General features: G+C 40.1%; 1 protein-coding gene across 1 annotated transcript in view; it reads left to right on the forward strand.

The window, feature by feature from the left end:
• Positions 1-13,589, forward strand: part of Nemp2 (nuclear envelope integral membrane protein 2) — a 25,959-nt gene extending 12,370 nt beyond the window's left edge. Inside the window, exons 3-9 of the mRNA XM_008835616.3 lie at positions 3,735-3,966; positions 4,161-4,233; positions 5,690-5,783; positions 7,247-7,361; positions 9,456-9,681; positions 10,702-10,878; positions 11,384-13,589. Coding sequence (XP_008833838.1) covers positions 3,735-3,966; positions 4,161-4,233; positions 5,690-5,783; positions 7,247-7,361; positions 9,456-9,681; positions 10,702-10,878; positions 11,384-11,522 — 1,056 coding nt within the window. The 3' untranslated portion in view covers positions 11,523-13,589. The remainder of the gene's footprint in view (positions 1-3,734; positions 3,967-4,160; positions 4,234-5,689; positions 5,784-7,246; positions 7,362-9,455; positions 9,682-10,701; positions 10,879-11,383) is intronic.

A 13,589-nucleotide genomic window follows, 5' to 3' on the forward strand; every position in this document is an offset into this window, starting at 1 on the left:
GTGCCACCATGCCTGGCAGTTTTTTTAACTTTTAAAGAAATTTTAACTTTTATTTATATTTATTTTTAAATAATCAATTAATTTTATGTGTGTGGGTGGTTTACCCAAATTTAAGTGCATTCATGTATACAATGCCCATGGAGGCCAGAAGAGGGCATTGGATTCTCTGGAACTGGAGTTACTTAGGGTTATCATGTGGGTGCTGGGAACGTTTTTTTAACTTTTAAAGAAATTTTAACTTTTATTTATATTTATTTTTAAATAATCAATTAATTTTATGTGTGTGAGTGGTTTACCCAAATTTAAGTGCATTCATGTATACAATGTCCATGGAGGCCAGAAGAGGGCATTGGATTCTCTGGAACTGGAGTTACTTAGGGTTATCATGTGGGTGCTGGGAACTGAACTGAGGTCCTCTGCAAGAGCAAGAGTAAATGGTGCTCTTAACCACTGAGCCATATCTCCAGCCCTAGAGTGTTGTTGTTTTTGTAACATTTATTTGTGTGTGTGTGTGTGTGTGTGTGTGTGTGTGTGTGTGTGTGTGTGTGAGTGTGACCATATGAGGTCCAGAGGGCCAGAAGAGGGTCATTGGGTCCCCTGGAACTAGAATTACAGGAGGTTGTGAGGTACCCAGCATGGGTTCTAGGAACTGAACTTGGGTCCTTTAGAAGAGCAGTGAGCACTCTTAACCTCTGAGGCATCTTTCCAGCCCTGTTTATCGTATTGTAAATGTCATTCAAGAATATGCAGTTAAATGTTGTACTCAAAAGTTAGTTTGATTAATTCATTCCCACCCTCACCCCCTTTAGTATGGGTATATTATTCATTCAAAATATAGTTGTTCCATGTTTATTTTTTGATGTATACAGCACACACACAAAAAAACCTCTCCACAGAAGTATTCCTAGAGAAGTCTGATCCCCCTCATTGTTTTGTTCTTTCCTTGTAATTAGTCTTTTTTTTTTTTTTTTCCTGGCATCATTGCTGTGTTTTTGCAGAAGCATGGAAGTGAGTTTAAATGGAGAAGAGACGAGGTCTGTGCTTTTCATTACTGTGATGAAATAACAGAGGCAGACTAGCTTCATAAAGAAAAGTTTACATCACTCACAGGTTTGGAGACAAATCCAAGCATGACTCAGGGTCTTGCCTCATGATGGGCGGCAGTGCCAGGAGCAGGAGTAGAAGGGAGAGATCACATCCCAAAACAAACAAGAGGCCATGAGTGACGTAGGCATTAGTCTTAGAAAATTTGATCTGGGGGCTGGCGAGATGACTCAGTGGTTAAGAGCACTGACTGCTCTTGCAGAGGACCCAGGTTCAATTCCCAGCACCCACATGACGGCTATGAACTGTCCTTAACTCTAGTTCCAGGGGAATCCAAACCCTTCTTCTGACCTCCACGGCATTGCACAATACGAGTGCACTCACATACATGCAGGCAATATACTCATACACATAAAATAAAAATAATAAAATATTTAAAAAAAACCAAAAAACTTGGTCTGGAGAGAGAGCTCAGGGTTTCTACGAAGCTCCTTAACTCATCCAAGGGCTGCTGTTACAATGATCTAAAGACCTCCCATCGGTCCCTCCCCCATCAAAGTTACACCACTGCTATTCCCTGTTACATTTTTTTCCAGGATAACCCCACGTGCTGTTTATGGGCCAGATAAAATGACTGAGAATGAACTGGCCATGTAGGTAGCAACATGGTGGTGGTACTGGAGACCTTGTCAGGACTACCTTTTTTAGTACAAGCCTGATTGGTGTTTATAGAGGGAATGGGGAGGTGAGGAGCAGAACACAGATACCAGCAACTTTTGAAAGGGCTTTTATTGTAGTGAAAAACAAAGAAATGGGGAACAGCTGGAGTAAGAAGTTAGGTCCATAGAAGATTTTTTTTTTTAATGGGAAAAATGCCACTGTTGTGTGTTCATAGGGATCATCTAGTGGGGAAGATGTGCTGGAGGGATGAACCTGTATAGGCAAGGGTAGATAGGATCCAGTGCACAAGTCAGGCTTAGAGCATACAAAGTTCCTCCCTGGCAGATGCTACTTCCCCACAGCCAGGGAACAGAGCATGTGCCTGCAGATGCTGACAGGTGGATAGATACAGATATAGGAGCTGGTCCATATTCACTTCTGATTTTTTTTTTCATGTTTAGTAAGTAGAAGGCTCATCAGCCAAGAGTAAGAATAGGGAGAGGTGTTGAAGTGTCATAGAAGTTATGAGCTCATTTGTTGAAGAGCGTGGAATGGTGAATGACTAGGGATGTGTGTATGAGTGGCTGCAGCTTCCCCTCACTTCAGGTTCACTGCCATGGATTTGAGGCCACTTTGCATTTATGAGGCATATCTGGTGGAACAAATGTAGGAGAAGATAGGTTAGAGCTGGATTTTGTAGGTGAGCATGACAAAGGAGGGATGCAAAGAAGGCAAAATAGTTCAAAGGAATGGCTTATGACTGATAATGAAATTTGACTGGGTAAAAAGTGTCAACTATGGGACTGGAGAGATGGCTCAGCAGTTAAGAACACTGACCGTTCTTGCAGAAGATGCTCAGATTTGTGTGGGGTCAGTTGTTAGGGGTGGGTGTGATGGACAAGTAGATAGCAGGTGGTGATCAATAAATGGGATGCATGAACTTACACTGACAGGTCTAGGATATGACCGTGAGAGTTATTAGCTATGGTAATGAGGGACGGGAGTTCATGACGAGAGTTCTAGGAACTGGAAGACCAGGAGACTTGATTTTTTAAAAAATAGATTGAAATCCCCAAGAAGAATGACAGGAAAGTTTGTGGAGAAAGAACACTGTCGTGAGCCAGGAGCCAAATCAAAGAAATGAGGGGGTTGGAGGATAGTAAGTGATGTCACCTGATTGTCACCATCTGTTTGTAGGTAATGCTTTGTTGTGTGTCTTGAGGTCTGAGGTTGGGTTCTGGTCCTTCAGTTGGAGGGAAAGAGACACTAGAATTACATCTGCTCAGCTGATCCAGAGGAAGGAACACTTGCTCTCAACCACAATAGAAAAGAAGGGCAATACAGACCCAAGTGTCATTTTATTTATAATCAGATACTTTGCCAGCTGTTACTTTCTGTCTCAACTTTTTAAATATATTTTTGGCCACAATGACTTGATAGAAGGAGTTAAGACAACTACAGCCTAGGGAAGAAACATGTTCTTTAAAAAAAGTATATTTATTTAGTGTATGTGTATGTCATAAACAACTGCCATGTTACTCCTATTAAGGTCAAAGGATGATTTGTGGGAATCAGTCCTCTCCTTTCACCCTGCAGGTCCTGGGGATTGGACTCAGATTGTCAGGGTTGGCAACAAGCACTTTACCTGCTGAGCCATCTTGCCCTTTTTTTTTATTCTTTTTTAAGTAGATTTTTTTTTGAGACAGGGTCTCATTGTGTAGGCAAGGCTGGCATCAGACTTGTGATCCTCTTAGCCCAGATTCCCAAGTGCTGGGCTTACACATGTAGACTACCACCATACCCAGTAAAATATCCACGTTCAAAAGTATCTGTGGCCCAGTGCACATTTGGACATAGTTGTAGCAACTGTGTAAAGTTCCATCCACCCTGGGACCAGAACCTAACCCTGTGCACCTACATGTTCTTCCTCAGCCAATCTTGGGTTCTCTTGACTTCTCAGCTCATGTTTTTAAGAAGCGTAGGATATATTTTTGCTTCTGTCTATGAACTGATTTGTTCTTGTTTTGTAGGTGAATGTTTCCAGTCCAGGCCTGCTCAGTATTGTATACATCACTGGAAGTCATAGTTGCCAGTATCCAGAAAGCATTCTATCATTTATCAAATGTGTGATTCATAACTTTTGGGCACCAAAGGAGTCTAATGAAGTAACCATAGTCTTCAGTCCTTATGGAGAAACTGTATGCTTCTCTGTGAAGCCTGTCAAGAAGATATTTACTTACACAGTAAGCGTGAATCGAAACAGTAAGTCTGTATTACACTTGACTATGGATTCTGCTCTTCTGGAGTGACTTTCAGTAGGCTAACTTGTCTGTTCTTTCTGCAATTATATATATATATATATATACATATATTGATCTTTTTGAGACAGGGTCTCCCTGCAGTCCCAGCTGACCTGAACTGAAACATTGGTTGTATCTGTGTCTTTTTTTTTCCAGTTGTGGATTTCAGACTCTTCCTTGTGTTTGTGGGAGGCATTTTCCTTTTCTTTTATGCAAAGACCTTGAGTCAGTAAGTATTCACTTTTATAGTTTTAGCTTTGTGATTCTAAAAGGGTATAGGTTGTTTCAGACCCTAAGCTAAATATTTACACACCATTGTGTGTTTGTATTTCCCGGTTAGGTTTTGCGCAGGTCTGAAGGTAATGTTTGAGTCATCTTTTTGTCATTTTTTAAGCATTTTATTTATTGTTTTTATTCTATGTGTGTGAGTGTATTGTCTGTGTGTAGATAGGTGCACCTATGTTGTGCAATGTCTGTGGAGGTAAGAAGAGGGAGTTGGATCCCCTGGAACTGGAGTTAAGGACAGTTGTTAGCCACCATGTGGGTTCTGGGAATCGAACTCAGGTTCTCTGCAAGAGCAGTCAGTGCTCTTGACCGTTGAGTCAGCTCTCCAGGATTTTGTTTTTTAATTCTTTGAGAATTTCATACATTGTATTTTGATCATATTGCCCCTCCTCCCCCAACTCTTCCCAGGTTCACTCCGTTTCCCTACTCACCCAACTTTACATCTTTTTTTTTTTTTAAACCATCTAGTCCAATTTGTACTCTTGGGTGTGTGGCCATCCACTGGGGCATGGTTGACCTACCAGAGACCACACTACACTCTTCATAGCTATCTGTTGCCAATAATGCCTCAGCTAGGGGTGGGACATCATTTCTACCCCTCCCCCCAATGCTGGGATTATGTCTGGCTTGACTGACACAGGTCTTATGCATGCTGTCACAACCACTGTGAATGTATATGTGGACCTGCCCTGCTGTGTCCAAAAAACACCATTTCCTTGTTATCCACTGCCTCTGGGTTTTACAATCTTTCCCTTCCTTCTTCTGCAATGATTCCTGAACCTTGAGAGGAGAGGATGTGATATAAGTGTCCCATTTAGGGCTAAGCATTCCACAGTTTCTTGTTCTCTGCACCTTCACCAGTTGTGGATACTATGTTAATCTCCATCTACTACCAAAAGAAGCTTTTCTAATGAGGGTTGAGAGATGCACTAATCTATGGATATAGCAATGAGTCATTAGGAGTTGTTATAATACTGTGTTCGTTTAGCAGAATAATAGTTTTAGGATCTCTCAAGGGCCTGTGACCTGTCTAAGCACAGGTTCTTGGCTCCAGTAATGGTGTTAGGTATGAGTTCAGCTTGTGGAGCAGGCCTTAAATAGAAATCAGAAAGTGGTTGGTTACCTCCATGACATTCATGCCATTATTGTACCAGTGACAGGTATCAGTTATTGTTGGATCACATTCAGAATATAGACAATAACTCAGACATTCTGTTTTGTTACTAGCAAGCCATTTACCTAGATTTTCAAGTACCAATTTTCAATTTTAAATATATAGAATGTAATTAGAGTTTCCCTCTTTCTTTCTTGATATTCCTTATTGGCTACTGTTGCCACAATAAGCATACTTTTCTGAGAGTGGTGCTTAGTATTTAAAGGACTTTTCTCTGTCTTGACAGAAGCCCTGTTTTTTATTACTCTTTGGGGACCATGTTAGGTGTTCTGATGACATTAGTCTTTGTCCTTCTGATGGTTAAAAGATACATACCAAAGGTAAGTATATTGGATGTAAATGAATAAAATACAGAAACCAAGGTTTTAGAGATAGAAAAAAGTGAAAAAAATTATTATGATACTTCCTAATTCAAACTACGTTCCTATGCTGTATAAATTGACTTTACAATGTTCTATTTCTGAAAAGTCCGTTTTTATTTATAATATGTAGGATTATCTTAGTGTTCTGGTTTGTTTCTTCATTGCTGTGACAAAACACCCTGACCACTACCAACTTGGGGAGGAAAGGGTTTATTTAGCTTAAATCTCCCAGGTCACAGTTCATCAGGGACCCCAAGGTAGGAACTCAGGGCAGGAACCTGGAGGTAGGAGCTGGAGCACAAGCCATGGAGGAATGCTGCTTACTGGCTTGTTTCCCTGGCTCCTGCTCAGCCTGCTTTCTTATGCAACACAGGCCCATCTGCTCAGGGGTGGCACCACCCACAGTAGGCTGGGCCCTCCCACATCACTCATCAAGAAGATGTCCCTCATTCATGGCCATAGGCCAGTCCAATAGAGGAAATTCCCCAGTTGAGGCTCCTTCAACCCAGGTGTGTCAAGTTGACACTAAAGCTACCCAGCACACTTAGGTATTAAGTTTGGTGATATTTTTGGGACCCTTTTCTTTTCCAGATAGTGTCATTGTTTTTTTTTTTTTTTTTTTTTTTTTTTTTTTGAGTGATGAGCCTGATTCTGTATGGAGTGAAAATTTATCTTGGCAGAATGATTCCGAGTTTTGGGGGCCTTAAATAATAGTACTGCTACATCTAGTTTTTGTTTTGTTTTGTTTTGTTTTGTTTTTTCTTCTCCAGTATACCTTTAATAAAATAGTGCCCCAATGGTTAAATAAGTATAAATAAGTATTAATTCATGATGGTAATTTTATAGTTACTCCAATTAAAGCTCTAAATACCAGCATTACTTTGAGATAACTTTATATCTTTTATAGTGCTTCTCCAACTGTAATGTATATCCTAGCCACCTGAGCTTCTTAAAATGCAGATTGTGGTGTGGGGGCTAGAGAGATGGCTTAGTAGTTAAGATTACTGACTGCTCTTGCAGAGACCTGGGTTTGATTCCCAGCACCCTTATGGTGGCTAACAACTATCCATAACTCCAGTTCCAGGAGATCCAACACCCTCTTCTGACCTCTGTAGGCATTGCATGACACACATGCACTTACATACATGCAGGCAATATGCTCATACACATATAATAAAAAAAATAAAAATGCAGATTTTGGTTGAACAGTGAGACCAGAGTCTACATTTCCTTTAAGTTCTTTATATAGAGATAATGCTCCTGTTTTGAGGACCACGCCTTGAACAGTGAGAGTCAGAATATTATATAAGTACTTGACTTTATTAACCTAGAAGTTTCTAACACAGAGGGTTTATTTGTTTGCTTCTGTTTTTATGAGAGCGAATGAACCAAAAGTGTCCTTTATTTTCTTCCACACACAGTATAGCACCTTTGGGGCGCTAATGGTTGGTTGTTGGTTTGCTTCAGTTTATGTTGTATGCCAGTTGATGGAAGATCTGAAGTGGCTGTGGTATGGAAACAGAATATATATATTAGGTAGGTAAACATGAAAAAGCACATTCTGTCATTGGTGGAATTGAAAGGACAAGTAGAGGGCTTCTTTTTACCTGTTTCTTTTCATATAAATTTTTACTTCGAACTAAGGAGCAGTGCTATTAAAATGATATTTTATTCCGTAGTTTCTGATTTCGGTTCATTTAGATCTCATTTTCAGCAATTTCTCTATATCACCTTTCCTAGTTTTCTCTACTAATGATCAAAAGAGTAAAAAGCAGTTCCTGTCCCATTTTTTGTGCATACGCTTCTGAATTGTGGCTGAGCTCTAATGACATCTCACCTGTAATATAAAGGCTTCTTTAAAATGTGACTATTTTCTTTTAATGTATTCTGTATAAAGGGTGGGAAATTGTAAATAACTAATGAAAATTTGACTTTTCAGAAACAGAGAGGCTAAAAATACCGTATATTTTCCTGATTTATGTTACAAAAACTCTCACTTTTTGTTAGGAAATTTGGGAATTGGAGACCCGTTAGCATCAAATTTCTTATATAAGACTAGCACTTCGAAAACAAAGCAATTCGTGCAAATTTTATTTTTAGCTGTTTTCCCCTATTATGTTAAAGTATTTGTAAACTACTAATAACATGGCATACTCCCCTAAATTCTTTACTACTTGTCTCAAGAAAGCATTTTTTTCTGCATAATCAAATACCTGTTTAGCTTTTGTTGGCAGGGATTGAACCCAGGGCCTCAAGCATGCTATGTGGTCGACCACTGAATTATACCTGCAGCCTCACTATAGCAAATTTAGAAAATAATGGCATAGAATCATCTGTTACCAAGTGATGTTAAAATTTCCCAGTCATCCTTGATGTCTGGTTTGTATAAACTAGAGGATGTCCAGACCTCATGTTGCATCTGTTACGCTTGGTGAATCTCTCTCAGTCCATAGCAGTTCCTATTTTCATCATAGTGGTATGCTGAAGAAGCCAAGTGAGTTAGCCTGTAAAAGTTGCGCTTCTGGATTTATGGGGTACCCCCACTTTGTGGCATAATTTAACTTGTTTCACTCTCCTCCATATTTCCTATAAACAAGACATTAGTTCTCACGTTTGCTGTGAAACAAATTAAATACTTCTGGTGGAATATGTACAGAGTGCACTCCCATCTGATCACACTGGAAACAGTACCCTACAGTCACAACATTAGTAATGATAGACTGAGCATGGCACTAGAGGGGTGACTACCTGATCCCTCCTCTTTAAAATGACATTCTCGGGCTGGAGGAATGGCTTAGTGGTTAAGAGCACTGGCTTCTTGCAGAAGACCTGGACTCAAATTCCAGGACTCACATGTTGGGTAACAACCGTCTGTAACTCCAGTTCCTGGAGATCCAATGCCCTCTTCTGTTCCTCATGGACACTGCACGACATGGGTGCATTTATACACATGCAGGCATAACACTCATGCACATAAAATAAAAAAATAAATAAATCAAAAGAATTAAAATAATGTTCTCCTTTTGTGACTAGAATATTAAAATTGTAAATAGGGTTTATAGCAGAGGGCGATATTCACTGACTTATTTCTGATCAAAGCAACCATGAAACCATTTGTCTACCCAGGACACTGGACTAAAAAGTGGAAATGACTATATGTCATCCTAAGTATCAGTATACATCCTAAAATCAGATATGGGGCTAGAGGTTGCTTGAGGATTAAGAGATTAAGAGTGCTTGCTACTCTCCAGAGGACCAGAGTTTAGTTTACCTACATTGGTTGGCTCACAACTGCCTGTAACTCCAGCTCCAGGGAATCTGATGCCCTCTTCTGGCCTTTGTGGATACCCAAATGCATGCATGCGTGTGCGCACATACATAAACACACACCCACACCCACACACACACACATACACAAATAATAATGAAAAATACCTTTAAGTCAGTCTATGCGCTCATGTGCAGGACTAACTAGCTGTATATGCTTTTTTCTTCAGCTGTCTTTAGGAAAAGAAAATTTTAAAAATTATGGTTTTCTGATAAATATTTTTCAGTCAAGGCTCTACTAGGTTCTCCACATCATTTTTCGAGTTCAGATTTAAATTCTTGTACCTTTTTCTGTTTTTCCAGGCTATGTTTTGTTGGTTGGAAGTTTTAGTTTTGCTGCCTGTTACAAACATGGGCCTCTTACTGATGAGAGGAGCAGAAGTCTTCTGCTGTGGGCACTGCGGTTCCTCTCCCTGATTCTGGTCTACGCTGGTGTGGCGGTGCCTCAGCTTGCATATGCCATTATGATCCTCCTCGTGTCTTCCTGGAGTCTGCGCTATCCACTGAGAGCATTCAGCTATATGACGTGGTGTGTATCTTTTTCACTCCTAGTAAATTTGACATTTTGAGCTCTGGTTTTATTTATTGTCTTGAGAGATATTTTTGGGTGCATTATATTTAATCTTATAAGTAATTACATTTAATCTGAAGGTTTTACTCTATAAGAAGGGGAAGAAAAAGAACTGTAAGCATTTGATCCCACCTTCATTAATTTACCTTTTTAATTAACCCTTTAAGAGTACATTACCAATGGCTGGATAATTAGAGCTCACTCAGAATTTACTAAAATCAGTGGCAAAATTATTTGGACTCTGGGTTACCCAAGCTTTCTACTATAGCATACATTTCCTTTCATTAGAGCTAAAGATGGTATTGTTTCAGTGCTGTTAATAGTGCTCACAAGATAGGAATTGGGAAAATGTATCATAAATGACTGAAGGGTTATTCAGTCCATTATGTTATGAGATTTATAATTTTTATGACTGGAAAAAGAAAATTCCAGTCATGAGCCTCTTAGTATGTAGTAGCAAAAGAGCCAATATAAATTCTTGTACTAGAAGGCCTTTTGTGCAACTGTTACCTTACCGGCTCTCTAGGGTTAGTCAGACACACTGCCACTAGGTGGAAGTAAAATCCCACAAATCCAGTTTCTTGGCAGCGAGTGTTGTGTGTCCTACTTGGTTTCCATAAAAGGATGTGTGGCAGAGGCTTTTGTTTGTGCCCAAGAAAATCAGCAGGCCAAGGGTAAGGAAGCCAGACTGTTGTTTAATTGTGTGATTAGGAGTCACTGAGGAAGAAAAAGTTACTTAACATCTCAGTCAGAAATTGATTTTCAAAACCTTGAGGCATCTCTGATGGTCAGGAAGCAGGGAAGCACATTGGGGCCAGAGTGCCCATTCCCTGTACCTGTCATAGAGCGACAACAGAAAGTAGAGGTGTGATGTACATGGGTTTAAGAGGTATCACTGTTGATGTCTAAGGTGGATTTTTGTAAATCCTAAGGATTGAATTGGGCAGAAATCTGGCAACCAAACACCATGTGTTTTAGGAAAATGAAGCCATGGTTTACATCAGAACCACTTTTGGTAAAGTATCTCACTGACGACGAGTACAGGGAACAAGCTGAGGCCGAAACAGCCAGCGCTCTGGAGGAACTGCGCAGTGCCTGCCGTAGGCCCGACTTCCCTTCCTGGTTGGCTGTCTCTAGACTCCAGGCTCCTAAAAAGTAAGTCCTGCTCTGTCCATAGCTCATGTTCTAGATGACTTGAAAATAATACAGTATTTTGGAACGGGCAATTCTGCTTAGAGACAAAGGACTTCCCCAGATCACACATTTTACCATTTGGTAGAGCTCTTTTTCCTCAGTACTCTGACTTTGTAGCAATACCGGTAATAGCTAAGTTAATATTTATCTGATGTGTCATATTGACCTGTAGGAGGCACTGACACTAAAATAGTAAGTAGCAGGTCTGCACTTCAAAAGGCAGAGATGAGATGAGTAAACAGGAGCGGGAGCATCCGGCTAAACTGGGGCTGCATAAATCTGCCTACTTTCCACAACTGCATAGCAGTTGTAGGATCACATAGGCTGATCTCTGTACCCAATGCAAATGCCATCCTCTGTTGATACAAAGTCAACTTTAAGTAGAGGGGACAAGTACAAGGGCACACAATCTTCCAAATAAACCTTTCTGTGATATCATTAACTTTATTTAAAATAAAAACATTAGATTTGCAGACTTTGTTCTTGGAGATAATCATTTGTCACCTGAAGAAATCAGTACACATGAAAAACAGTATGGCCTTGGGGGAGCCTTCCTGGAAGAGCAGCTCTTTAGCCTACAGACTGATAGTCTACCAGCAAGTTGACTTCTCTGGACTCAAGAAAGTGAGTAAATGATGCAATATGGCTGGACAGAGCATTTCTGAGGAACAATGGATTCGCATGCCCTGAGGAGAAGAAATGAGCCATACTAGAAAGGAAACTAAACTGGGTTGAAGGGAACTTACTCTTGGCAGGTTCTGCTACTTACTGTACTGTAAGTGGGCATGAAGATTCTGTGAGAACCAGTGCCACTTTCCTTGAATGAAGACCTTCATTCGAACAAGGGAAACATGCTTTGTGGGACCAGAAGCATGGACAGATGCCTGCTCAGCATCAGGCACGAATTCCTCCCATAATTCCCTGAGCCTGGGTCATTCTGAACCTGCATTATTTTCCTCCATTTCACTGATATCAGTGCAGGGAGAACACTGAGATATCCTGAACCAGTGTTTTCTACAGTATAGTCCACAGGATACTAAATGCTAGGAAAGGAATCCTGATGTCAACTGCATTTGACTGAAAGTTAAATACACTGTGGGTTTCTCAGAGCCTTTAGGGAGACTGAAGCATTGTGGATCTCTGAAGAGGCAGACATCATGTGCAAGGTTCTTAATTTGACCACAGGTTCTTTTTCATGAGATTAATAATCCTTAGAATGCATGTTTGGAAAATGCTAGTGATGATGTAATTTAAGTTTGGGGAGAAGGCATTACACATCTTGCCCAAGAGCACAGAACTGCTTGCAGCAACTTTGACTGCAGTCCAGCCCTGCCGTGTCCTGATACTCAGGTATAAGACACTTCTCCTGGGGCAGGCCCAGGGTCTTCTCCCCACAGCCTCAGTCTGACAGTATTGATACTTTTTAATTTTTAAAATAATGGCCAACTAGCTATTTAATAAATGTGATTAGAAGAAACATTTCTTCAGATCATAAAGTTTTGATAAGATTTATACATATATACATGAAGTTTAAAAACTAGAATGACTTTGTGTACTTTTTATATATTGAAATTGAAGGCATACAACCTTTTGTGACATTTTAAAGTTAATTTTTTAAATTGACTATATGTTTACAAAATCAACTTGTGCTATTTTTTATAGAGAGCATATCTGCTTCTTGAGTATTGATACACTCCAGAGTGAAATGAGCCACTAACTTTGTGTCTACCCTGAGGAAAGGAACCAAAGACAGGTCAAATGCAGGTGCTTTTTGTCACTGATGTAAAAAATGGGAAATCCTCTTTTATCAATATAAGTGCAATGAGGCAGGAATATATAGTTCGTCACTGTCACTTTCCTGAGAGTGACGGTTTGGAATGTTGATTGACCGTCAATGTTGCTTCCTCTTTGAAGTAACATGTCAGTGTTTACAGATCTGCTTTTGTCAGATATCTTTAACATTAGGAGCCTTTTCTTTTCTTTAGAAACTTTACGCAGCTCAATCTGTGCCTTTACATAGACTGATCTTAAAAAGTCAAAGAATGTGCTTCCATTCAGTTTGATGTCAATAACTTTTTCAGGTATAAACAGGGGTTCTCACATCTTGTTACAGTTTAATCTGGGTCTCAGTTTTTGTAATATTATTTATTGGTGATGCATTATAATATGTTGGAGGTGTCAGTGCTGTGCTCAGCAAGCTCACCTGTCAGTAAGCAGTTTGTAGTATAAAGTATGTGTGTGAATAACACACGAACACTAGCTGATCCACCAGGAGAGTGGCCTCCAGCCTCCCCTGAGCCAGGTGAACAGAGATTGTGCTGAAAGAAAGCAGCTGTGTAGCCAGGAAGCCAGTAGAACCGCAATGAAAACAGCCACAGAGAGTTTTCTAGGATATATTTTCTGCTTATTTTTAGAGGAAACAATGGATCTGCCAGTTTGTTATGTCACAACTGTGAGAAGCTAAACAATTAAAACAATTCTGGTGAAATTCTTTCTGTGTTTGTATTGCTTTCCTCTGATTCCGGGTTTGTTAACACCCATCACAGTTCTGATCCTCAACAGCAATGTACAGATTCTTCCCTTCTGACCTTGTGGCATTCCCCTTTTTCTCTCATCCTCTTCCCTTTCTCTTCATAAAGATCTGGGGGCTGGAGAGATGGCGCAGTGGTTAA

The sequence above is a fragment of the Nannospalax galili genome, unplaced genomic scaffold, assembly GCF_000622305.1.
Source record: "Nannospalax galili isolate Female #2095 unplaced genomic scaffold, S.galili_v1.0 scaffold115, whole genome shotgun sequence".
In the NCBI taxonomy this organism is placed as follows: Eukaryota; Metazoa; Chordata; class Mammalia; order Rodentia; family Spalacidae; genus Nannospalax; species Nannospalax galili.